The 27693-nt window shown below is 41.4% G+C and overlaps 3 protein-coding genes across 6 annotated transcripts; all 3 read right to left on the reverse strand.

The window, feature by feature from the left end:
- Positions 1-303: 303 nt before the first annotated feature.
- Positions 304-7794, reverse strand: LOC117778396 (ceramide synthase 2-like). Of its 4 annotated transcripts, none has more exons than XM_034613903.1 (11): positions 7673-7794; positions 6671-6905; positions 5461-5578; positions 4640-4758; positions 4384-4441; positions 4158-4208; positions 3276-3368; positions 2437-2565; positions 1693-1802; positions 1160-1313; positions 825-1052 (listed from the first exon to the last, which is right to left on the reverse strand). In XM_034613903.1, exons 2-11 carry the CDS (start codon positions 6835-6837, stop codon positions 825-827), a joined length of 1227 nt encoding a protein of 408 aa, XP_034469794.1. In that variant the 5' UTR covers positions 6838-6905; positions 7673-7794. The 4 variants fall into 4 exon arrangements, with proteins under 4 accessions (XP_034469797.1, XP_034469794.1, XP_034469795.1 ...); XM_034613904.1 differs by having other exon boundaries at positions 6671-6838; positions 7671-7794; XM_034613905.1 differs by having other exon boundaries at positions 6671-6841; positions 7671-7794.
- Positions 7795-12276: 4482 nt separating this feature from the next.
- LOC117778398 (cortexin-1) lies at positions 12277-16242 on the reverse strand. Its single transcript, XM_034613907.1, has 3 exons — positions 16078-16242; positions 12682-13564; positions 12277-12631 (listed from the first exon to the last, which is right to left on the reverse strand). Exon 2 carries the CDS (start codon positions 12969-12971, stop codon positions 12693-12695), a length of 279 nt encoding a protein of 92 aa, XP_034469798.1. The 5' UTR covers positions 12972-13564; positions 16078-16242; the 3' UTR covers positions 12277-12631; positions 12682-12692.
- Positions 16243-21267: 5025 nt separating this feature from the next.
- Positions 21268-27626, reverse strand: LOC117778395 (mitochondrial import inner membrane translocase subunit TIM44-like). The gene is made up of 13 exons (XM_034613902.1): positions 27515-27626; positions 26072-26176; positions 25716-25880; positions 25482-25562; positions 24999-25148; positions 24501-24634; positions 24312-24397; positions 23940-24032; positions 23427-23551; positions 23052-23102; positions 22853-22942; positions 22584-22694; positions 21268-22185 (listed from the first exon to the last, which is right to left on the reverse strand). Exons 1-13 carry the CDS (start codon positions 27542-27544, stop codon positions 22066-22068), a joined length of 1341 nt encoding a protein of 446 aa, XP_034469793.1. The 5' UTR covers positions 27545-27626; the 3' UTR covers positions 21268-22065.
- Between the last annotated feature and the right edge of the window lie 67 nt (positions 27627-27693).

Raw genomic sequence — 27693 nt, forward strand, 5'->3', positions numbered from 1 at the left:
TGACTACACATGCTGGAGGCACATTTATTTCCATTTCCATCATGAGGAATGTTGAGATTCATATAAACATTATTCTTTATAAAGAGATCTTGCTTGAAATGTTGTAATTAGAGAAGGGTAAACCTTTAGTTTCTAGCTGTGAATGGTCCCAAACCCGAAACATGGGGAATAAAGCAGAAAACTACACTGAACCACATATTAAAACGATTTTATTGTTTTAAAACGACAACCAGAAACAGACAAAGAATTTTAAGCACTTAAACGTCTACTATAAATGTCGATTTTTAGATATTTTAAAACTTTACATAAAATGTCTAAGCTGTTAGTTACTATTTCACTTTTTGGTTTGTTTTGTGAACTTTGCTGAATGAAAAATCCTGTAAAAAATTCTGCAGTGTCAGTTACAATGAGCATCATCAGTCGGCACTGAATAGCTACTTTAAAAGGATCATGTTGTCAGTGTTACTACCACTGAACTCTGACTTGAGTCGTCCCAGCAGCAGCAGCAGCAGCCGCAGCCCCAGTGGGATCTTGAGTCCTATCAGCAGAGGTGCAGCAGAAACAGCCGGGGCCCATCACCCAGTCGCTGCTGAATCAAACCCGTCCTCTGCTTTGTCAGCACTTTTACAAAGAGGAACAGTTAAACTCTCACCCACGTCCTCATCTAATGACACTCTTAATTAAAAGTGAAACACGGCCCCATCAGCGAGTCAGACTTGTGCTGTCCAGTGTGATGACTCATACTCATGTTATGTCGTTCGATTTATAAACCACAAGGTCGTTTTAACCTTGAGATGGAGAGAAAAGTAAAAAAGGTCAAGTCTCTACTGAGCTTTGCGCATCCTGTCGACTGCCGATGCTCTGTGGTTGGTCAAGTTATTCAGGACACAGCTGTTGGTCAGCATAGACAGCTTCGAGTTCAGGGCACCTTTACTTCTCTCCCAGCAATAATCTCCCCCTTGATCAGCGGTGTCCTCTCCTCCCTTATCCTCCTCCTCTTCTTCTTCTTCTTCAACCTCGCTCTCGTCGTCACTGCGCTCATCTTTGTCCATCTGAGGGCACGAGCAGATGCAAGGTTTAATGTGTACAACAAAGCTGAGGATCCAGTGTAAAAACTGAAAGTTCGATCTAAATTAGAAATGGCTTCTCTGATTCTCACCTTGCCTTTCAGGAACTTGTAGACCATGCGTAGGATTAATCCAGCCCAGAAGATGTGGAGAACCTGCAGCACCATCAGCAGGATGTTGAAAAAGTAGTAGCCGACAAAGGGCTGGAAGGTCTCCATGGACAGAACCAGGGTGGTGTGGATGAGTCTGTGAGCGGTCAAATAATTACAGTCAACTGGAAAAAGGGTTCATGATTATAGTCAGTAATGTAAAAGACCCTGTTCACACCTGGTATTAACATCTGTCCTGAATGTGTCTCCCACTTGTGATAGGATCCTTCATATGTGGCCCGGGACCCATTTGCCTTCACACAGCAAATAGAATGTGGCCACATGTCCCACAGCACCTCTGAATGTGGTCTGAGTGTTCAGATCTCAGGAGCTGACCACATGTGATGGGATTACTCAGGATGGATGTTAGTACCAGGTCTGAACGGGGTCTAAAAGTCCTCCATGCTGCATTAAGAAAGTTGTATGGGCCTCCTAAAATGAAAAAAAAAAAAACACCTCAGGAGAGAATAACTTACTTGCTGGGGAAAATCACCAGTCGAGTCACAAGGAAGACCACAGCAAACACAACAAACAGAGCGTCACACGTTCTCCTCCAGCCTGTGCCGTAGTTGAACATCTTGGCAGACTGCAAAGATATAGATAATAGACTTCATAGAATAAACAATGCAAACCGTGTGAGGTAACATGTTCACATTAGTGATGACAGGGGATTCAGATAATGGATAAACAGGAAAATATTTACATTAATAAGGGGGGGGGGGGGGTAGCATTTGTGGTTATACTTAATGTAGAACAAGGCTAAGTACATTTAGTCTCTGTGTTGATTCCTTCCACATGTACAGTGTAGTTCAAATATAACCAATATTTGTACTGTTTTTAGTTTTTTGCAGGTAAACAAAGGTCCCCTGAAGAGCTTGTACAGATCAGGACTCAGTCACAGGACCTGCCTGCTAAAGTAAGTCCACTTCCCTGCAGGCGACGACACAGATCTCAGGCTCGATACTAAGTTTCTAAGAAGAGCCCGGAGCGCAGCGTGAACCTCTGAGTGGAGACAGTCAGCTCCTCTCTCTGTGGTGAGGCTGCACGGAGGCAGAAAGGTGGCCAACCAGGGGATGAATCCATGGTGACTTGCTCTGAAGAGGCTAATTATATTTGTGATGTCCCCTGTGTCTGTTGAGCTGCGGCTCTAGAGTCTCACAGGACTCTCACCTTATTGGATCCAGCCACAGTTTACATTGGGGGGTGGGGGGGTGAGTTACCTCCAGCAGGATGTCAGAGAGGTCGTGAAGCGCGATGACCAACGTGCCGATGCGGATGTAGTTGGCACAGTAGGAGAAGGTGAGCAGGAAGATGGTGGCCAAATGGTGCATCACCTGTTCTTTAAAATCCTGGCAAAACAAACGTAGAAACACTCAACAACACGAAGGCTCTGTCACACGTGGTGTCAACATCCGTCCTCAGACATCCCATCATAAGTGGACAGCTCATAGGTCTGTCAGTTCATACCTGGCATCAGAATTTGACTCCAGTGACCATGATCAAATCTCTGGTATACAAATAAACACAAAGGTTGTTTCTGTTCACGAGCCAGGAGGGGCTGAGTGAACCAATCATTTGGGGGGAAAAACAATATGTGGCAGTCAGTGTTGATATTGTGGCTGCAAATAAAACAACGTGTGAGAAACGTGATGAAGTGTAAAATTAGTTCTGGTTCATTGTGAAAGTGTAGCAGGTTAGAGGACGTCAGCGGAGTAGTAGATCCTTCATATGGCCCAGGATGCATTTGCACTCACACTAAAAGAAAGTGTGTGGTGGCACTGTGGTGCAGTGGTTACTCCAGCTCCCTCCCACAGTTCAAAGACATGCTGGCTGGTGTTAGTTAATTAGAGACTCTAAATTGACTGTAGGTCTGAGATCCACCCGCCTCCCGCCCATTGTCGGCTGGAATTGGGTTTACACTTTTACTCAGAGCTGCCCACTTGTGATCAGATCACTGAGACGGATGTTAATACCAAAACAACCTTGATATGTCAACAGTCATTTGAATTTCTCTTTAACCACTAGTCACTAATTGACAAAATACCAAAGAGGTCCTCACCTTCCTCTTGACGTCAACAGAGATCCGGAGCAGCAGAGAGCCGTAAAACCCCAGCTCCATCATGTAGTACCAGTAATGAGCTCTCTCCATGGGCTGTGGAGGACGCATATTTCAAAGTCACACAGGTGGAGGAGGTAAGATTTATGACATATAATGCAGCGAGCCACCAGGTGGCCTCCTAAAACAGCTTTTAGAGTTCAAATCCCATCTGGACTAAATAACTTGCAACAGGGCTGCTAAAATAAATTAAAAAAAACACCATTAAACCCTCTAAATGTTTACAAACTTTGGGGAGAAGTTATCTTTTTTTCTGATATTTGAATACACCAGGCAATTTATTGTTTGAGAGCATACTTAGCAGATAATTCATAATAAAAGTAATTATTAGTTGCAGCACTAAGATAAAGTTTTATTTATGTAGCTACAATAATAATAATACAATAATATTTGTAACAACCTGGAGCTGTGGTAATAGTCTAATCTAACTCATTCCTTCTTTATCATGACATTCCTGATCATGGGCCTCTATCATTGCCTCATTAGATCTATTACATAGAAGATAATTAAACTAGTGTAAAACAGGGGAATCCTTGCTCTCTGTGATGTGAATGAGGAAACAGATTTGGTTTAATTTCCTCTTAACAACCAACTTGATCTGTTTCCTTCAAAGTCGGATTTCACTCAGACAAAGATTATATATATACTGTATGTAGAGAACACAGTTAACAACTTCCACATATTTAACACAAGGCTTTCCTCATTGTTGGACCTGAACATGTATAAATTCAGACCTGTTCACTTACCTGGTGAGAAATAAATAACATTCGGAAAAACTATTCTAACAGAACAGACTCTGTGACGCGAGGTAAGTAATATATTCACCTGTAATGGATACTGTCTCCAACATTCCCTGAGGTCCCACAACCAGGGTTTCTGTTGAGAAAAGACAATTCAAACAGAAACCTTTACCAGAGTGAAGGACGGCTATAATGTTAATGTTTGAATTATACTTATCAGCTTTAATTCACTTACAATTAATGCATTTTTAGCAGAAATAAAAGTGTTGTGGTTCTATGGTACTGCTGTAACACAATTTCTTTAAACTCACATGAATCAAGCTGGTGAATGCAGCCGTGAAGGAAATGAAGTAGAAGAAGAATCTCCAGCTGCAAGATAACACATGAGATCAGAAACTCTCAACACGGGAATGAAAAACACTTCAGAGTCTAATCTTCCGCTGACTTTCAAACTTCACTGGGTTCTCGAGGATCTACTTTTTCTGTTTGGGTTTTGCAGCGGGTGTTCTTGAGGGAACTGATCTGTGAACTAAAGAACTCAATGGGCTGTGGAGAGACGTCACTTACGCAGCTTCGCCAAACTTCTTGGTTTGACTCGGCCGGTCTTGGTTCCTGCGTCGGTGGAACCAGGTCTCAATCTGTCTCTGGGTTTTGCCGCAGAGCTTCATCAAACCAACGATTTCACTCTGAAACAACAACAACGCAGGGAGAGAGAGAGATTCTTTCATCAAAATCAAAATCCTCTCAACTTCACCATCCACAACTATGTCACATGATGCATGAGAGTGTAAGCAAGCATTTTACAGTTGTCGCTGGTCGGGGCAGACCCTCAAAATGGTCACAAGATAATTCTAGGGCTTTGAGAGATGATTAATGGTGGAGGAGAGAAGAAAAACAAGATTATTTCATATAAATTTGTATTCCTTTGTTAGACTTTTTTTTTTTAAACAAACATTTTTATAACTAGTGCAGTGCTCTTTCTAAACACGGCTGCTCTTTTGGTCTTTGGTGATGCTGTGGAGCTACTTTAGAACTATTCCTTGTTATTAGTGAGTCCTCCTCAAATAGTTCTACAATTTACCGGGTGAAATGTCTCTTTGGTGGAACTGCCAAGTAATCACAGACATCTGATATGAGACAGGGGGCCACAACTAGGGGCTTCCTTGTTGTGAGGGGTCATATAACAAAATGAATGGGAACCACCGATTTCATCTTTCAGCAGCACAACACATTTTGTAATCTTATCATAGGTCTTTGACAGAAGATCTTCTCCGGCACAGAAACTACTACGATAACTGTCAAAAAGTTACTTTCCTCGGTTGCTGAAAAACATCCCCCAAAAGAACCTGAGCATGTTTGAGTGAGTGTGTGAGTCCTTTCAGACCAACCTGCGTCGGCTCTCTGCTCCTCTGGGTGTAAAACGACTCCAGCCTCGGGGAAGGGGCCGCGGTCACCTGCGATCTATTCTTCACCCCCAAACATCTGCCCATTGGTGGGGCAACAAACCTTGGGGCGAGGAGAACAAAGAAGAGCTCACACAGATGAGGACATAACACAAGCAGTGGGACAGTCACGGGGCCAGAGACTTATTGTATAAACAGTTTGAAGCCACAGGTAAACATTTGAGCTTATCCAGTGTGTGTTGATTTAGTGTGTTTGAGTCCTGGTGTGCAATTAGCATAATGAGAAAGTAATGTAAATATAATACAAACAGCATATTTGCAACTTATATTACTATAGTATATAATGTAAAAGTTAAGATATGTCACATGTAGATACATTACTGTCCCGTGATATAAAATATATATCTTAAAATTTCTGACATACTGGACTGCGAAACCCTCAGAATTCTTATGTTGGGTAAAACTTTTTTTTTTAAACTCAATATTATGGAAACAAGACGAAACAAAACAAAAACAAGTGTTCACAGGACAGAAACATGAGGTCATAGAAAACACCAGAATAAAGCAGTTTAAAGTAAGAACGTCACAATAGTTTAAATAGATTTAACAAACAATTTGACTCTATCGACTCTTCACTGGTGTGTGTGTGTTTGTGTGTGTGTGTGTGTGTGAGAGAGAGAGAGATAGGCTTGTTATGCTCTAAAGCCCACTGTTTTGGACTTAATCTTTTACTTTGGACTAAATTCTAAAATTCAGACTTGATAAAAAAGAATAAACTCTTCCATACAAGCAGGACTTGTTCTACAGCTATAATTGAAAGTATCTGTGGAAAATCCTCGTATCAGCACTCTCCTCCCTCTCTTTCTTTCTTTCTGCCGGGCTCTCTCTCCATTTAGTCCCCAAAGGATTTCTTTTCCTGAAGATAACAATGCCTGCCCTGCCACCTGTTCACTGCCCCGCAGATCAGATCCTCTTACAAACACAACATCCACAGTACAGATACTGGATGATTGGTTGCCATCAAGAAAATGCTGCATGAAATTTTGGAGCAAATTTGAATAATATTGCCCTTTTTCACGTGTGATTAAAAAGCTCAGATAGTCGTGTTTGTACGTGGCCGTTCCTGCAAAACACCAACAATATCCCCAGCACATCACCCAGATCTGCACAGAACAGACATCAGGTGTGTCACTACCTCTCAAATGGGTAGCGCAGGGCGACAAAGCCCAGCGCCAGTGGCAGACCTAAGAGAATGTCCAGGGGTCGGGGTCGGTCACAGTCCGCCAGCTGTTCCATGTCCTCCCAGGTCACACCTGGAGGAAGCCAGTATTCCTGCCTCCACAGGTCGGGCAGCAGGTCCATTCTGCTGTGGGTGGATGTGGAGGAGAAGAGGCGAGGAAGAAAATTCAGGCACGTTGAAGATGATGTTTAAAACAGATATGCCCACATAGCTGAGCCTCAGACCAATCAGATATGATTCATCCGCAGTCTCGAGGAGGTACTTGGATTTGATGGAATTCAGATTAAGAAGGACAGCATAGTTTAAAACCTGCCACAGCAACCTGTCTCTGCCTCAACTACAAAAATACAAAATAAGAATATTAATGCTATTAGTTCTAAGTTGCAGCAAAGCTATTAACATAAAGCTGGGCCAAATTATATCAAGATAATAAAGACATCACATCAATTATATCGATATTTATCATGATAATCTCATTTCTCTTACTTTTGGTCGAGGTTTTAAACAGCAAAACATTTAGCAAATCTGAGGTCAATTAATTATGTGCTACCTGCTCACTGTGCATTTTATTGATATATATTGTACTTTTGTTACATTGCTATTGATAAAGATTATATTGCGATACGTGTAGATATTGTTTTATCACCCAGCCCTATGTTAACAATACATTTAATTGATCATCTCTCTGCTACATAATGTAAATAAAGCCATAAAACAACCATGCATGTAGTTTAAAAAGAAGTGAAAAGAGAGTCCCTAAAATAACTTTCAACTTCATTATAAACACCACAATAAAAACGTGAACTCAAATGGAGAGAACCAAAACATAAAAGTCTTTGGGTTTTGTATTTTGACCACAATGAAAACAAATAGTGTAGAGCAGCTACAAAGTAGAAAGTAAATTCCAGTTGAAGGTAAACTATTTGAAGAAAAGAGCCACAGAGCATGAACCCACCTGTGTTCAGAGGAACAACCCAACTGATCAGTCCCTGACTCACACAAATAAAATCCTCTTTATTCGGTGGATTTCAGTCTTGTTTTGCTGTGGATGAGCGTCAGTCCCGCTGCGTCCTGACAACGACTCCACGCAAAAAGTCGTGCAGGCATTCATCAAGTTAGACGTGATGACAGGAAGCTGCGGTTACTCAAAATAATAGACTTTGTATATTTGGGCAGGAAAATGACGAAAACGAAATGCAAATAAAACTTTGATATAAATTATTATTCCTACACGTAGAAACACGTTGATTTACATCAGTCAACGTTTCGTCTGCACATTTCTGCACAGCCAATCCACAGTCATACAACAGCTGACTACTTTATCAACCTTTATTTTGTCAACTTCCGGTGTTTGTCTGTCTCGGGCAGAATGATACAGCTTGATGGTTGAGTGGCCAATGAAAAACTAAGGGCGTCTCCAGTTACAGAGCTACAGTTGATGTGAGACATTAACCGAATCATACACAGAATCAGGCTGAATTAAAAGCAAGATCAAAAGAGTAGGATTTTCAAGTAGAGGTAAAGTGTAGGGGCAGCAGCAGAGAAGCCATGAATATAGAGAGTTGTGTTTGAAAGCAGTTACAAAGGCCTTTACTATCCAGTCAGGACTAACTTCTCCATAATCATATTCAAATAGAAGCCTTCATTTATATCCATTCAAACTCTGCAGCCTCACCAGGTCTGGTTTTAGCAGCACGTGGTGGATTATTGTGAGTTATAAGGTCGTCAAACTTAATGGAGATGGGCAACTAACACTGAGTTTATGAACTCAGTGTTATAACTCAAACACACCAGTGTGTTTGAGTTATTGGAGCTTAGCTGAACTTCACTGTGTTTTGGGGCCTTAGCAGATGTGTGCACTCTACTTTACTGAGATCCATTCTGGCAGTAAACACGGAATATTTGACGCACCTTTATCATCAGAGTATCTCATTACATTTCCTCAAACTCTATTGTCGGTTATACTGCAGTGGAAACGTCTCCTGCACACGCTAAGAACATATGCATATAGTCCAGGACACCTCCAGGACGTCCTAGTTTGAAGGGAGTGTGTGCACAGCCTGCTATTGAACTCACAAAACCAGGCCCTGGACAAATATCATGCTCTGTGTCTGACTGCTTTGACACAAACTCCAATGTCACAAACACACCACACCATCAGAGAGACACACTTGCACCTACATTCATGCCAACACAAACCCCAGACGGGCACACTGATCCTCTTCGGCCCATCCTCCTCTTCAGCCACCACTCTCAGCTGATAGTATTGTCATGGAGGGAGATAGGCAGGCTGTCTGCTGATAGCATCACCACTGTTATGCACATCAGTCAGGAGACTCAGGACTCAAGTGTAGGTGTATTATTGACTCATTTATATGTTGAATGTGGGATTGGTGTGTTTAAAGGGCTTTGTGTACTGGTGGTCTGCAGAGCGACTATGCAAATATGATTTGCATGTGCCTTGGTGTGGGCCATTTGTGGGTTTGTGGGTGGGTGTGTGTGTGTGAGAGAGAGAGAGAGAGAGAGAGAGAGAGAGAGAGAGAGAGAGAGAGAGAGAGAGAGAGAGAGAGAGAGAGAGAGAGAGCGAGAGAGAGAGAGAGGGCATTGTTCTTTGCCTCCTGGAAATTAGTTTGTGCACATTCATGGAGGTATTTGGATTCTATACACACCTGCCTAGTTACATAGACGCCATACGCCAGTAAGACCAAACATGAAATATAACCTACATAACAACTGAGTCTGCAACACTTGCTCTTACAGTAACACACTTATTCCTCCAAATATTATTACGAAAGTAAAATCGATATATTTCTGTGTTAGATTTATGCAATATAAATTCATTATAAAGTATTTTCCTGTTTCACATACATATGGTAACACAGAACATTGGCTGTCATGCATGTCAGGCCGGAGCTCATGTTTTTTGTGATCCAGCCTTATTTGCATTTCTGTGTGCGTGTGTGTGTGTGTGTGTGTGTGTGTGTGTGTGTGTGTGTGGGCGATGGAAACTGAGGGCCTTTGTTGGTTTATCAAGGACGTGTAATTGTTGGAAGCCACTGAAGCACAATCGTGTTAGTTGCTGCACAATGAGGCTGAGGTTTTACTGAAACTGGAAACTGTGGAGGCTTGTTAGTGAAGTTTGTTTCCGGGTTTTGTGTCCACAGATAACTGAACTTCATTCATTTCCTCACTAATATACATTTCAGGCCATCCTTATCCTGTGCTGGCGTCCCTCTTTAGGTAATATGATACTCTAGCTAATATACAATATTAATAGAGGATGGAATGGACAAAGACTTGTCAGTGTATGAACCAATATTTAGCGAGTATAATGACTTTTGAATAAAGAAAGTAAAATGAAAGACAGAGAGAAATCTGGCCATCACCCTATAGGGTCTTTAAAACTTAAACCTATAATTCCTAGTTTCGAAAGAGAAAGTCCAAATACTTTTCCTCCCATATGAAAACACAATGAGTCAGCACTAATTGATCCCACAGTGACCAGTGCACTTGTACATGCAGTTCTCTAAGTATCCAGAAGAGGTCACATATAAACAGATGGTTTACCTCCTATTAGGAAAGTTGATCACTGGATGAAACCACAGGGGAATCTACCAGGAAGGAGGAAGATGGAAAATTTCAATTTTGGGTTAAACCCAAATGACACGTCATGCACAAGTTGTAATTTAAAACTGCACCTGAAACAGTGTTTTTCAAACATTAAAGATGGAACTCCTCTGACTCTGACATGTCATTAAAATATCCCACAACTCTATGGTGCATTCACTATCCTCATTATGGTGACTGATGTGGATCTTTGAAAAATATTGTTCATTAAGTTTGAGCTTATGTTAGTAATTAGTGATGAGGTTGGAAGTTACTCAGCGTGGGGATATATTTTGTGTGTGTGTGTTTGTGTGTTGGGGGGGGGGGGGGGTTGCTCTGACTCTGTGATTGCCGATCCTCGTGAATGAACTCTCTGTGTCTCCGATTGATTATTTGATTGATTTCATATGCTCTAAATCTTCCTGATATTGATCCAAGGGGCAGAAGGGAGGACAGCCCCATGCTCAATTTAAACTTTGTGTGTGTAATTACTATCCTGTGCTGTGTGTGTGTGTGTGTGTGTGTGTGTGTGTGTGTGTGTGTGTGTGTGTGTGTGTGTGTGTGTGTGTGTGTGTGTGTGTGTGTGCAGATCTGTAAAGTAATTAGACTTTGTAAAAGCATCTCCAGACAAAAGCTTTTATTTCATTAAAAAAAAAGCGAAATGCCACTTTAAAGAAACATTAGGAAAATATCATTTTACTTTGTTACAAGCAAACATTAACATCCAGGAACAGTTTAGTATCTTCTCACTAAAACAGTTTTTTGGGGTCATCATTGAGGAATCAAACAACTTTTAAACAATCAGCAAAGTATCAATACTTAACTTTATAAAGAGCCTCTCAGAGCCATGTTTAAAGGGCTTCATAAGCACAAAAGTGATGTTACAAAACAAAGGAGCAGACATATTCTCAGTATGAAACAGTTCATATTCTCATAGTCCTACAGGCACTGTTGAACAGATTTGGCTGGTGCACTGGACGGGGCCTAAAGGCAAGAGCGGGTCAAGGGGGAGGAAATTGGTGTACATGCATTTTATAATCATAACTTTCTATGACATGTATTCAGTCGAGCGTCGTGACCCTCCTCACTGAGGATCATACGCTTCTTAAAGGGATGGCGACATGAAACAGCAACGCCCAAAATAAAATTGACTGTATTAACTGTTCTGTATTACAAAGTTTTACGCGGTGAATCTGACATGACGTACGCGGGTACAAAAGTTTTATGATTTTACCTGAGGATCACCTTAGAGGTGGAACAAATGCTACACAATATCCAGCATGGTCAAACAAACAAGAGGAAGGTTTACAGTCTCAGAGAAACTAATGTGACATCTTCTTCATTTTTTGGTTCAGCTATACTTTCAAAAATAAAAACATTTTACATATAACATGTAAAGTTCACACTCTCCACTGTATATCTCCATTTACAGAGTGTATTAGTTCTGTCCAAATGACTTCCTCGTCTGTTCTAAACTCATTTGATTAATTTTTGTATTTAATCAGGGCCTCTCCTGCTGCAGCTCTGCTCTCTATTTATAATTCTGCCCTGGGATTTGTAAAAAGATTATAGAAATACAAAATGACATGATCAACATGATGCGATACTGATCATTGTCTTCCTGCAGTGTTTGTCACTCTGAAAGCTGCAGCGTTACATCATACACACACACACACACACACACCATAAGTCTCCAGTAATACATTACTTGATGGAAATGAAACTGGACACAGGACGTCTGGTGTTTCTGTTCTGCTGAATATCCCCAATACTCAGCTTCTGGTTAATGGTTTTGATCATAAAGTTTATATAAAGCCTGGAGGCTGGCTGCAGTATAGGTTATAAATTCTGCTTCCTCCATGTTAGTAGATGGGGCATGGACTAAATTAAAGTACATATACACACTCAATTATGGTTTCTGTCATTCCAGGGAGTTGTTACACATTTCTGTTAAGTTTTGTTTTAATTAGTTATTTGATCATATAAAAACGGGATGAAACATCCTAATTGACAGCTGACTCGCAATTGGCTGAGTCAGCACTCCATCCCCCGATCGCTGCTGCACAGACTTTGGTTTTAAATTAACAAGATCGCAGCATTTATATCCGGGATATTTCAAATCATGGGGGAGATGGGGACGTGTCATCCATCGTTATATACAATCTATGGTTTTGCAGAGGACATCTGGCAGCTTCTATGACCCCTAACAAAATAACAGATATGTAACTATAACATATTGTTTCTTTCATTTCCAGGATTCTTTGATTTTTCAGGAGATAAAAAGCTGGAAACAGAAGCTCTTCACTTCTCCTCATCATTTAAAACTCCCTCAAAAGAACCATCATCCAACTCCCCATCACCCCCCTCATCTTTACACCAATGCATAATCAAACTGTCCCCTGTCCAGCCCCTCCTTGTGGTCTGTCCACGAGGAAGCCGGCATGCTGCTGTAGGGGTCCAACAAGATACGGACGCAGCGAACCACGAGGAAGAGTAGCAGGAGCACGAGGAGGCCCACGAAACACAGGGCTGTTCCCTGCTCTGGGTGTCCCGCAATGGCCGGCTGCAGCACTGTCGGGCCCCTGGGGAACCCAGGTGGAGCAGGAGAGGAGAGCTCATAGTCCACTACCCAGTAGTTAGTGTCGCTCATTCTGGACGCTTTGATCGGTAGAAACTGTTCACTGTGCACGTTCGGTTTTGCAGTCAGAAGATGTCTGGACTGGCATGACTCTGCGGGGTCATGTGTTTATAAACCCAGGAGGAGGATCACATAGTGAAATCTGGCAGCAGATGGGACTAAATGCAAATAGTGTTCTCCTACAAGCCCCAGGGCAAAGAAATAGTTCCAGCAGAAACAACACAGGCAAATCAGTGGTAAATGAATGAGCCCTCTGGTGAGATGCTCAGGGAGGTTTTATTATATCAAACTGGCTGGTGTTTGTGTGACCCTCTCCGTTTTTCTCTCGTTCTTACACATTCATTCTAATGTGAACAGTATAAACACAGTGGTCGTCACCTCAACTTTATCATAAATACAAATTAAAGTATAAATCTCTTCTGAATGGCTGAAGATGTTCCACAGATCCTCACAGGCTGTAAATGATCCGAGTTGTGTTGGCTTCAGAAAACGTTTTTGTATTCTAATCACTCCAATGGTTTGGTTGTGTTGCCCTGAGTTGTTCTAGTTACACATCTTCATCCTGAGCAACCTCTTCGTTCTGGGGGAATCATTCATGAGAAGACCTGAAAGAGAAAAATAAAGATGAGGCAACATGAGAGAGGGAGTTTGCAGCAGGCAGAGGTGCCGAATCGAGGGAAACCTGATTGATTCAGGGGGTTCAGAGCTGGACTGTCCTTGGAACATGAAAAGAATAATAGATTTTTACTGTTTCAGGGCCCAGAGTGAGGTGTTTTCAGGGGTTCCACGGCCTCTGGAACAGCCCCTGTCAGCACAAGTCGATTTAAAAATGTTATTACACACTCTGTCCGATCGAATAATTTTCCTCATGAGCAAATAACTGAGACGAGGCAGACGCACCCCTCTCCTGAACTCAGGTACAGCATAGTACAAGATAAATAAATCAGACCCTGATGACGGATGAGTAAAATGCGGAGGAACCCCTCAGAGAGTTGCTGCACTCCTGCACAGGAACACTCTCCGTAGCCTCTTTAATGGGCCGTGGAGTGGAGAGATGTTTCCTGTGGTAGGTGCACTCCCCCAGTCAGCAGATTCTATTCCAGGAGGCTTTGTCTCCCCCTCCTCACCGCCCCGTCTTTCCTCGCAGAGACACGTTGATCGCTCCCCTGCTCTCCGGATGAATGGACTAAAGGGCCAAGTGAAGCTTTAATAGGGGACTTGAAGACCTAATGAAAGAAACTGCCTGCCTCAGTATCAATTATCAAATGGCCTGTGGTTTCATCAGGCTGGACAGATGGTGGTGGAGGAGAGGAAGCTAAATGAACAAGACAGACTAAAAGTCAATAGAGAGCCATGAAGTAGACATGACGTTTACAGGATAACACAGGCGTAAGTCAGAGAGTGTAAACTGCTAATGCTGCTTAAGACTTTACATTAGTAGCCGTACATTATATAAAGCTAACGGCTGCTTAATTAGTTACACAACTAAAATTATTACATGAATAATGTTCCATCCTATATACAGGGGTGGATCCATGGGTGGGGCCAGACCGCACTAAAATCTGATTGGCCCCTATGAGTCCCCCTGTCATGCCAGTAATGTTTTTTGATGTAGAAAAATCCTAGATCCACCACTGATCATACATGTTCCATCCATACACCCTCTTTCATAAGTGAGTGAGTCAAACATATCACAAACTGTCATTGTTCAAGCAAACAGCAGACGTGTGAGTCTGTGGCTTTAAATGTTGACCTGAGGAAGTGGCTTTGTGTTTCCAGGGTCATTTAAAAACTCTGAAAGGTTACCCAAGGTCATGATGAAGAACAGACTCCACCAGAGCTGAGGGCAGGGATGTTTGGTTGCTGGAGAGGCAACGCAAATACAGCTTTTATGAACGTGAAAGATTGAGCTGCATCAATTTCACGGCTCATCGATCCTCATTGAGACACCTGCTTTGGTTTCTAAGCAGCGGATAAATCACGGTGACCACGACTGATTTAGGTGAACTGAAAAAAAAAGTAAACTGTACTGAAAAATAAAATATGGACAAATGTCTCAGAATCACAGTTTTCCATAAAAAAAATTATAAAACAGAGTAAAAATGCAGATTTACGAAAGCAACGAGCAGCCGTGCATGTGAAGGCTGAGGACAGAGCACATGTGGTGACATATGGTGTTTCCTCGTGGACACAATACTTGTAATACCTCCCATTTATACCTGTGGATTATGGCAGCTGCTTTGAAAACGTCAAGGAATCAATTGAAAAGAAAGGGTGAAAATATGAAGTAAATAATGATAGTCGGACTGAGAATTAAATATGTACAGTTAAAGCAGCTCTATCCCTCTCATATAAGCTATAAAAATGATAGATAAGTGGTGTGTAAACAACTCAGATGTGTCGCCTCCACCTGGAAGAGATACCCGACTTTCTTTCTTTCTACTTTTTCTTTTGTGTCTTTTCTTTCTTTTTCTTTATCACTTTATAAATCACAGAAAGTAGTGAAGTTAGTTCGGAGATTCAAGACAGGTGCTTTCAACTTTTTCTCTATCTGCTCCTCAGAGAGAAAAAAGAAAGAATCCACAGATTTTATATATGCCTGTCCTTTTTAAACCTCCATTGTACTACCTACATCTTAAACTATTGCACTGATAGACATTAGTCAGACATCAGGTACAACAGCAGTGGTAATAGAACTCCATTTACATTATGAACATCCGCACCACATTTGTAAACGTAATTCAATTCATCCATGAATCAAACACCAGCCTCTGTAGAGAAATACGTATATTACTATTCCCTGTTGTCAATGTGCAGTCATCTCCTTTGCATGACTTGTTAATGGGATAATTAACTGAACTCATCCTGTATAATTAAGGAATACAGTGAGTCTTTGTCTTCGGGGAGTACAGAACAAACAGTGATCACATTATGTGTTATGAAGTTACACAACAAAGTTACATCCCGCAACAGGACGACCTGTGAGTGTTGGGTTCGTGTAGTTACGTGACGTTCCTAGAAACACGCTGTCATCTAGGTTCACTCCAAACAAACAGAGGCTTCATTATCACATTGATCCAACGACAAGCACAGAGGACGATCAGATTAGAGAACTTACTTCAGCAGCCGGTGTCACAGGTGAGGACATGTAATCGCCAACACAGGGGGATGAAGATGACGGTGATGATCTGTCAGCAGCTGCAGCAGATGTTCAGCACAGCGGACAGCTCCCCCCCCGGCCCACTCAGCCGGCCTCAGGACTGAACTCGGTCACATCCCGCAGAAAAACCTCCTCCTCTGTCTCTGCCGGGGGCTTTTAAAGTCTCTCTCAGTTTGTGGGATCCGCCCCAGCTCCCCCTCCCCTCCACTCCCGACCCTTCCTCCATCCCTCCCTCCACCCCCTCCCTGTCCACTTACGACCGGCCCTGCACTGACTGCAAACATAATCTTTTTCGTTTGGATGACTAAAGCGCCCAGAGCTGTGTGGGGCTTTTGCATTATATAAGAGGGCTGTGTGGGGCACGGACAGTGAGGGGCCCTTGCAGCCATTCGGCCAATATGTTGTAGCACCGGTTAGTTTCTGTGTATGTTACCGTTATTTAACCACACATAATAGTTCCATAGTTATATAAGAAGAAGTTTGAGTGAGATATAACTTTTGTACAGCAGTAACCAAAGTAATGTGTGACAGGTGCATGTAGAGAAAAGAAAGGGGGAATTATCTGCCACAAAATTTATTGTATAAGTAAGAGTTTTCCTGTTTTTAGGGTGGATTTTTGTGCTTTTTCTGTCGCCTGAATCTCCTGGAGAAAGTGTCATATCGTTTTAGAGCCCTCTGTGATGAATATGATGTAGCCTGTTTATTTCTTGTCAGTACAAACTGGCACAACTTCACAGTTTTTCATCACTGAGATGTTTCTTTCCCTTTATAGGCTGAAATGAAGTCTCATTGAATTATGGTAGGAAGTTTCAAAAGACAGTTATATACGGAGTTATAGATACAGAGATACTCTGATTGCAGAGGCTTCAATACAATTCACACAAGAAGAAAACGAATCTGCCTCAAAAAAGGTTTGCTGTCCTCAATATATCATTTCATCAAACACAGTTTAATGGAGGAATATGTACAATGTAAACAAAATATGAAAAGCAAACAAAGATAAAAACTACTTCAGATTTTAGGTAATAATGCAGAAAACAGAATGTTATATTTCACCAGCAATTTTCATTCAAAAAATCGATCATTATTTGTTCACTTTTGGCATATTTGTGGTTCTTATGGGTAAAGTCCTAAAAAAAACAAGTGGTTCATTTATTCCTAAACAAATTCATATGTTGTCATATCACCACAAACTAACCGTGTAGCTCCAGCAGATCCTATTAACAGTTTTTGAGAGTAAATGACTAGATAAATATTTCCCTGTACAATAACAGGTTTATGAGGTTGGATAAGATGACGTCATACATCCGGATGCATTACGATTACATGGTCAAGTGGGGCGACCTGTCTGCACCCGTGGCTAAGCTCCACATACTCACTGGGAGAAGTAATTAATTGACACAAATGAAAACTGTACAAACACTGGAGCAGATTGCAGTCCATACACACACACACACACACACACACACACACACACACACACACACACACACACACACACACACACACACACACACACACACACGTCTCCCTGTTGGTTTAATTAATGGTTGGTGAACGGTGACTGTGTCCTGATGGGGCTCCTGCAGACCTCCCACTGCGCTCATAATTGATAAAGGTCTCCAGCCAGGATTATGAAATTCAACATTTCCATCACGATCCTCACTGCTACAGATGGTGCACAGGGAGGTCAAGCTGTGGTTCAGGGAGCAGACATGGGTCACCACTGTAGGATACCTGGGCCCTGTGACAGCAGGGGATTCTGGGTTGTTGATAAGCTCAGGCCATATGAATACTAGCTTGTGGGCCACTGGAGTATTCTCATATAAATAAGTAGCTGCTCTGCTGAGCATAGGGACTGTTAACAAGGGGAAACAGTCTGGATGTGTCCATAGGTGTCACTCATACAGTAGGTGTCTAACAGACCTCATTATAAAAATGAAAACTTGAAATTGCTCGGCTCACAACAACTTTTAATTAAGTAAGAAAATATTTAATTACTTGTAAACTTATCATAGTATTTGCTTCAACTAACTATTAAATTTTATTTGTAAAGTTGCCCTCAATACATAATTGAACTTATTGTTCTGACCAGCGTGGAGTCCAGGCAATTTAAAAACAATTCTCCACAGGGTTTCACCTATAAACCATGTAATGTAGGATGATTCTTCTTGAAAAGAAAGATTTCTAACCTGAAGGTCACAGGTTCAATCCCCAGCTCCTCCGATTCACCTACCGAGGTGCCCATGTAGTGACTTGTAGTGTAAAGCACTTTGAGTAAGACAAGAAAGGTACTTTATAAATACAGACATTTATATCTTGGATTTAATTTGGCAAATATAATTGTTAAGAGTGAGAGACAATTATTCTGACTTCATATGGAATATGGCTAAATTCCTGAATCATGCAAAAAGAGACATGTACCATGTTGAGTACAAACGAATGTGTCCTTGTGTATCAAACTGAGTTGATCACACATGAATGAGTTGTTCACAATTTATTTAACAGGAGTCGGATCACTAGCTGTTCTTATGTTGCTTCTTTTTAAACTATATTTTCTTCCACAAAGATAGAAGCAAATAAGCACTTAAGTTTCAGGACAGATGATACCTGCTTATATAATGTTCTGATGTTGGATAATACACTGCATTGAAAGCCTTATGTAGGTTAAAGCACAGTTTGGTGCACTATGGGTAGAGTAGAGGACAAAGCAAAGAACAGCACTGCCTCCGAGGCTTTTTCTGCTCCCAGGCTATTGTGTTGGTGCATCCAAGCAACTCAGTGGTGCGAGGACAAAGCAGGGAGCTTTTACCTCTGCCATGTTTTCCTGTCTGTTCATTTGTGTGTTGGTTTGTCAGCAAGATTACGCCAAAAGCTACCGGAGGGATGTGGTTTGGGTCAGGGAAGAACACGTCAAATGTTGTAGCAGATCTGCATCAAGGGGGTGGATCCAGGAATATTTTTCATCGTGAGTTAGGATTTTTTTCAACATTTTGACTGCTTTCCTCAGGAATAATTAACGCATTCTAATGAAAGTAATCAGACACATTTAGGGAAGTGATATCTATGATAAGAGACTGTTGGCAGAGGTAGCCTGTGTGCTCTTTTGAGTGCCATTCTGTTTTCCCAGGAGGACGCTCTCACCATCACCTCGACTGTTAACTTGTCCCACACGTTAAGTCAAAGTAGAGTTTAGGTGAAAATGTTCTGCAGAAAGGAAATAATCATGAATTATTAAAATCTTAACTTTCATTGAGCTTTTCTTTGTCCACACAGATGCGTGCACTCTCAATCAGAGTCATGAGGAGCGAGTGGACTTTGGAGGACCGAGGGAGGTTAGTTAGTACAAGGACGTCCCCGGTCATTCATCACATCAGACAGCTGTGGGATGAGGTCCCACATATATCGCTCATGTGTGTGAATCTACAGGCATGCGTTATTTAAAGCCTGATCTATCATCCCTATATTGCTAAATCCATAGGTTTATCAACCAGCGTCTTTTTCCGGATCCATGGACATCTATCAAAGCATGTCAGTTTTCAAATGAGAAAACAAAGGACACGCACACACACACACAGGGTGCAGAGTTCTCTTGTGAGCACAAACACACACAATGCATACAAAGCTGCTGACTCTAAGGAAGCTTGGATGGAGCATATCATTATACAGCTCTTTTTACTCTGCAGGTATATAAATAGAAAAGTCATGAATATACAGTATTTGTTCTTTGGTCAACTCAAAAATTCACTACTGTACAAGCTGAATAATGGATTAATGTGTGAATCTTAGAGGAAAACTACACACTACACAGGTAAGTGAATTTCTCTTAATCATGAGAACCTATGAAAAGATTTCTGAGACCATTATAAACACCATTGTCCTCCAATCTGAAGAATTATTAGATGTTTTCTTTATTCCATTCAAGAGGAAATAAAAATAATCTTATACATTAAGACATTCATTTTGGTAAAACTAATTCTTGCACAGTTAATTAGCAGCGAATTATTTAATTAACAATACAGGCTGTAACTGTCACAATCATCCAATGTGAGATTTGCTCAAGATTGGACACAGGAAATTTGCCAAATGAAAAAATCGGGGGAACCTGAAAATAACATTGATATTGTTTGGTAACCAAATGTTTACTATATCCATACTGACAGACATAGGCCTAGGTCTGCCCCACTGATCTAGATCTACACAAAAGTTTATTGAGGTTTTTGTGTGATGAATAAACGCACCATCAGAAAAACAACAATTTATATATCATTATTGACAAACCATGTGAAATAGTTTGAATATTAAAATCAATCAAAAAACACGCACACACCATGATCTCCTTCTTAATAAATTCTGTTGTTTATCAGGAGCTCAACTTCTCTTCACAAGAATGGACGTCTTTCTATTTTGATAGAACAGTCATAGAAAAACACAAAGTAATTAATCATGATTTCAATCTACAGTGACATGTGAGTAGAGACTCATTCATTCAACTTTCTATCTCCAGTCTAAAAAAAAGCCACAAACACGACAGTAAACCAAACAGTTCAATGAGACAAACAACAGGAGATGGTGAATGATTCGCAAACAATAAAGCTGCCATGACGACTATAGTTGAATGTGGTCCCAAACTTTCAAAGAGACAGTCCTCAACATTTGATTTATGTACATGAAGTTAAGAGCTCATTCATATGTAGACAGATTTCTTCTGACTGAGGCTGTACATCAGCGCCACGACTGTAAAAAACATAAACTGTGTTTCAACACAAACATAGGGACATGCTGTCTGTGCTTACTTGTGGTCCTCTGGTCGTCGTGCATGAAGCAGAGCTACACATAACAGGATGGACTCATTACATCCTACACTATATGGTCCAATCTTATCTTCAGCTGAATTATAGGCGAATGCTTTGATTACTTTAGATGCATTTCTTTTTACATTACATACAGGTCATTTCCCCTCAAAATGTGAGTGTTTCTGTTGTGATCAGAAACACGTAACCAGGAACTGTTTGATTAAAGTGTCACTAAAGGGCTGGATATCCTCTAAAGTTGACTGTTGACGTGCAGTTTCTACATGTTTTGCTGTCAGACCCTCTTTGAGAATTGATGGCTTAAAGTGGTATCTACAGCAATTAAGTATTTCAAAATAAAATAGTTGATGCATCAGAGGCTGAGCTATCGACTTTGAATCCATAGAATGGAATGAACTTTGGAAAACACTGGAGAGCTATAATTACAAGTCTAAAGGCATCTTTCATTCAACCCTCCCTGTCTGAAAAGTTATAATTTCTTTCAAGCTCCACATCCCCAGTAGATAACACAGACTTTCTGTTAAGTTTCAAGCTCAAACCGAGGTAACGGAACATATTATGGGTTATTTCATCAGATTTCAGAAAGCCGCAGTCAGAAGGCATTATACAGTAGACTCCTTATGAGAAGTAAACTAGTCTTCATGAGTAAAATTAGTGAAGTCACAGGCACAATGTCCATTTCCCCCCCCCCCCCCTCCCAATGAGCTTGTTGGATTTAACCACCAGGCTGGAATAGATGGACTATACCACCCAATAAAGCAATGGGGGGTGGGATGCCTCCTCTTTTAGCCAAATGGTGAAATGATGGTTCCAGCCACTTACAGTTTGTATCCTGGAGTCACAAACACTTACCAGAGCAAGAGACATGTTGTACACACAGTTTTCTATTCATGTAAAGTATCATATACCGTTAGTTTATCCCCTTGTTCATGTACATTTTCAAGTATACCGTTATATACTGTGTGCAAATACTGTCTCTGGTGTAACACGGCAGCGTTCTCTGCTCTCAGATGTTGATGAATAAATATATGAGTCAGTATGTGTATTCCAGGCACATCCTTGTATCTTCTGCCCTTGTTCACAGTTGGTCTCAGATCCCAGCTGGACCTTTTCACCTGCCTGCCTCCTCCTCCTAGAGGACTTGCTCAGTGCTGGAGGCGGAGATGTCCAGGAGTCTCCAGGCCGCGTTGGGGTTCAGCTCCTCCTGGTCACGACACAGCGCCCAAACATACATCATCCTCATCACCTTCTCCTGTTAAGGGAGGAAAGGAGCACAGGGTCAGGAGATAGTACAGAGAAGTGCAGAGGGCTCTTCTAGACTTAATTCAGATTTCACAACTACAGCGGTGCACAAGCATAACTTATTAAGCATCTTTCTGATTTGGATTGTAATGAGGATGCATTATGCAACTTGCTACAAATACTATACGCAGTAGTTTAATATTCATAAGAAATAATTTACACAAACTTATCAGTTGCATGAAGTGAAACAAGCCAGAGGGTGCTGCTTAATCAAGCCTGTGAAATTCAGTGCAATAAAAATGGATGTGAACAAGGTTGCAGAGTGCTGATATTAGTTGTTCTCCTTGAAATGACTAATTCTATCTATTAGATTAACTTTTCCGGAGCAGCAGTTGTGAGTTGACTGACCGGGTCTCCTTCCACAATGTCTCCTTTGGAGCTACGGATCACCATGACGACCTGCGCCTGGAAGGTGATGATCAACACTGGGCCCTGGTCCATCATCTTACCCATCGCTAACTACAAGACAGGGGGGGTGGAGGAACAAACAAATGAAAGGAGAAGAAAACATTTTACAAAGATTCTCGAAAAAGTGAAGAAAAGATAACAACAGGTATTACTTTGGATATTTAAGACCTCAGTACAGTTTGACACAGTGTGTGTGTAAATGCACTTACATCTATATTATCAATATCAAGTATTTTGGAGTGGAGGAGCAGCCCGAGCGCTCTGGCCTGTTGGATGGGGTGGGCCAGCTGACTGTACGTCTGAGGACAGGAACAAGAAAACACATGGCAGACTTGTATACAGACTGAAATGGATGGAGCAAAACACATTGATTAAATACAAGTGTAGATGTGGAAGTGTATCACTTACAGCTTCATAGCACCAGTCCTTCAATACTTCCAGCTCTCCACGGATCATAGCCTGCAGAAGGAACAGTGATTATAAATGCTTGTTGTAGTGCTCCACCTATTTTTTTGGAAGAAGTGACAGTCCTACTATTAAACAACACTAAATTCTTGTTTCATCTTTTCATGCAAAACAGCATCAATGGTTTTTATTCTGTGACCGTGAAGGTCAAAACCATTTTGTTCAAAGGGAGTTTCCTGCCATTCAGTCAGTTTTATATTCCCTTGCTTTGAAATCTATTTATAATTCTGAATGAAAACACTAGTTATGAATGTGATGTAGACTGGCGTTTATACAGAGAGAGAGCGAGAGAGCGAGAGCGCAGCAGAGTGTGTTTACCTCCAGTATATTCGGGATGATGTCTTTCTCACACTGTTTGAGGAAACAGTCTTTGTCAAAGTTGGGGTCTGCCTTCAGGATCTCTGTCAGCACCTCAGACATTTCTGTCTTGGAGAAAAGACCACCTGGAAAAACAAACAACATCAGGAGAGGCAACAACAGAGAGATCACTTGTTCCACTGAATGCAGAGCTTTTTTTTATTGTTTATCTCGAGCATTAGAAACTTCTCTTAGACTCGTTCTGGGGTTTTCCACCATAATCCTAATTGCCGTAGCCAATTGGGTCTCTGTTGCTATGGTTGCTCAGGTCTGGCAAACTTATCGCTTGACTTTGCTACTGGTGTTCAGCATGGTCACGATATGTAAAACTCTGATAGGTGCTGAAATATACACATTTATCTAAAACCAGACTATGGACACAACATATACATTGTCTTTTACTGTCAGTTTGTTCAGGTTGATCATATAAAAGGTTTATATTAGCCAGGATAATCACAGGTGAGGTAGCATTACCTAGAAAACCAGTGACTCTGTCAGTTACAGCTCTGGATGCTCTGATGAGGCCGTTTTCACTTTCATCATATTTCATCTTCATCTCAAAGAACCCTGAAGAAAACAGAAAGGACATGAGGTGAGGATATATAATTTATCAAAAAACATATATACACAGCTCTTTTTTAAGTTGTGGATCAATCCTACACACTTGAGGGCACACAGGCCTCTCACCTGTTCCCTGAACTACTTGAGACTGTTCTATCTACCGCAAATAATCTACTGCCACCTGCTGCCTTTAAAGGAAACTACACACGTGCTTACAGTAGGTGATCTATTATATAACACTAATTCCACAGATTCTACACTGATAAATCCAGGGGATTTTCTTACTGTTAAAAACTGCATTGTTGTCCTTGAAGTCCTTCCACTGCTGGTACCACTTTGAATCCTTGTGGAGAACCACACCCATGTCCTCTCTGGAACACACACAGATCACTCACAGTATTACAGATCGGTGTCATTATTATAGGATGTGATGCTCTTATAAGACAGTAGTGTTGAAAATATTTTCCAACTCACTCATTGGCCTCAAACACTCTGTCGTCGCTGTTTGCTCCTTTAGAAGAGAATTCGCTTCTCTTCCTGAGCTGGGGGGGGGCTCGGTACGGGCCGGCATCACCGACATCGATCTCCTTCTTCATGGTTTCCACACCCTGCTCAGAGGACACACTCTTACTGTAACTGCCGCCTTGTTCTTCGTTTGTGTAAAACCTAAATTCAAACGTATGGAATTTGACCCAATGATCTTTTAGTTGTTGACAGTTTGACTGTAATATTCTGCAGCTGCCAGCCTCACTGTGACAAAAGAACATGTCTGGGTAACTTCCAGCAACACTGGCCATCCTTACATTATCTACTTGCTTTTCCCACTGTGCTGAAAACATGCTCTTGAGTCACAGTCCATAACAAACTGTGAATGTGTACAAACTGCATATGTAACAGGAGACACGGTGAGATGACAATAAAATAAGATGCTTTGCCACCAGTGCTACAGCTCCTGTCATATTTATCACTAACCTGTGAGATGGCTCTGAATGCACTGGTCCTGCCCAGTTTTTCTCCTCCTTTGGACACAGACTCCGCAGAGTGCATGGCCGTCCTGGCTGCTTCCTCCACGCCTTCCTTAATCTTCCTCCCGATGTCAGTGCGACTCACCTCCTCAATACCCTACAGTCGCAGTGACAGAACAGAACACGACTCTATCAGAAAGTGAACAGGCAAGTTTATTCTTCAATATTTGTATACCAAAGAAATTGCAGTTAATTAGACAAAAGTGCAAGATTTTCAAACTGTAACTATCAGAAATATAATAAATTGAACATGTATTGTTTTTTGTTTCATACATAATGGATTAATGTGTATGAAAACAATCAGTTCACTATGTTCACAATATGTAAAACAATATGTTCAGATATGAGGGTTCAATTCATTTAATGAGGCCAATCTACACCCATAGAAGTTCAGTTTTATTGTTAATCAGAGGAAATGCAGACAGTTTACCTCCTTGACGGTTTCTGACAGGGAGCCAAAAGTCTTCTTAAACACCTCGGAAGTCTTCACTGTCTCAGCTTCAATAGTTTTCTGTTGAAAGAAAAAAAGAAAGAAAATGACATCCACAAAAACAACAAATGAGTGAATGTTGCAAGAAATGTACAACAACTCCTGCTTGATGCAGATAAACTCATTGTTAAATAAAAACATTAAGATGACATATATGGTTTAAAATGCTCTTACATATTTCCTGCGCGCCTGTTGGAGAGCGTCCGACTCGTCGAGCCTCTTGGCCTCTTCTCGGAACTTCTTTATGTTGTCCTTCATCTCCTGATTCTTACCGAACTCCTGACGCAGGTTATCCACAAACTCCCCCAGGAAACCTTTACGTCCTGAAGCATATCGCACCTAATGACACAAGCAGAGAGGAGAACACACAGGAGATATAGTGAATAGATCATCCACATGTTGCAGCTGGAAAGCCTTTCTTTAAAACAAATACATTTTTGGAGTAAAATCTATGTCTGAAGTTAGTGAAACAACTGATTGTTCTTTATATATTGAAGGTGTAAAGGTGATTGGGAGATGTCGGTGTTTACCTGCACAGCTGCAGCTGGGCTCCTGTGTAGCCTGAGCACATCTTCTCTCCACACTGAGGAGACCAGGGAGCGGGAGCAGAGGGCCAGAGCACGTCTGCCAACCAGCTGCAATGAGTAGGAGAAGGTCACTGTAACAAATATCCGCTCCGACAACAAAGCAGTGGACGGACAATCAATAAAAGACGCTTAATGAGCAACTAATGAGCCCTGTACCCACAGTAATGAGCAACGATATGAAATAGGAAAATGCATTAGAGGAGATGGTAGAGTCCTAACTGATCTGACAAACAATGCAACTCTGCAAATTAACACAGTCAACATGTCTGGACACATCCGTATTTGTTATGCTTCTCAGTTCATGTGGCTTTTGATTTGTCTGCAGCCCCATGTGCCATAGATTTCCTCATGAGTGGTAACATTTCATCATTGTAAGTGAGAAACTGCGAGGTCAAGTTTTGTAACCCTTCAGATTCTGTGGCTCCAGTATAAATCTCAGCTTGTGTCTTTAACATAAATGTTCAATGTGCGTTACTGAATAATAATATACACACTTTACTTCTAGAGCACCTTTCAAAACCAGAGTTACAAGGTGCTTCACTAAATAAAAGTGCATAGAAAGCAAATCATAGAAAGGCCAGATCATACTCAGCAATAAAATAAAACAAAACAGGTAAAACAACATTAAAACAAAACATTGTGACCCTCCAATATACAAATATTACAGACTATGTTGCTCAGACACTAGTCCATCTTAAATACCACATCTTTAAAAGGAGGATTGTATATTTTATAGATATATTTTAAAGTAAAATGCAGCAAACTTGACATTACTGATCATTTCCTCAAAACTGAATGCCCTTCAACAATCAACAAAATAACTAATTTGCCCAAAGGTTGCACAAACGTTTGCAAAGAGGTGTATAACTCAATCAGACGTGTGGCAAAGTGTGAGGGAGCACCTTGTTCTTTGCTGCTTAGATACGTGATTAGATAATAAAAACATAATTTGCACTGAGAAGACAGTTGTTCTGAATGTTCTGTAACACGGGAGACGCACCGTTGTACTGTGGTATTGAAACCTTTCACAGCTGATGTGTTTTATAACAACTGGTCACTGGATCGATGCTTCTGGGTCTAAACGGTTCACGTGTAAACCAAATACAAATATAACCTTTAACACGAAGCGGTTTGAGTCCAGACTCGGGGACACATTTCCCCTGGAGACCTCAGACTGAAAGTTAAATCCAGACGTTTTTTATGTCTGCTCCTGATGACAGCGGGCCTCTACCGACGGAACATCTCGCCCCACATCTGCATTGAATGAACACGCGCTGCAGGTGCCACCTCCGCACATCCGGACGGTAGAGCACCGACAGTAAACTCGGTCTGTGCCCGATCCGCGCAGCTCTCTGTCTGGGTGCTGAAGGACATGAATGAACTCACCTCGTAGCACCGACACAAGGAGGCTGCCATCTTGATCCTGAAACGCACGGAACTCCACGTGCTTCGACCCTGCACCAGCTGACCTCCCGCTCTACCAATAGGAGCAGAGCTTAGGGGGCGGGGGGCGGGGCCAGCTGTCAGCACGACTCATACAGGGAAAATCAGCCTTAAAAAAACAA

This window comes from Hippoglossus hippoglossus, chromosome 17 (assembly GCF_009819705.1).
Source record: "Hippoglossus hippoglossus isolate fHipHip1 chromosome 17, fHipHip1.pri, whole genome shotgun sequence".
In the NCBI taxonomy this organism is placed as follows: Eukaryota; Metazoa; Chordata; class Actinopteri; order Pleuronectiformes; family Pleuronectidae; genus Hippoglossus; species Hippoglossus hippoglossus.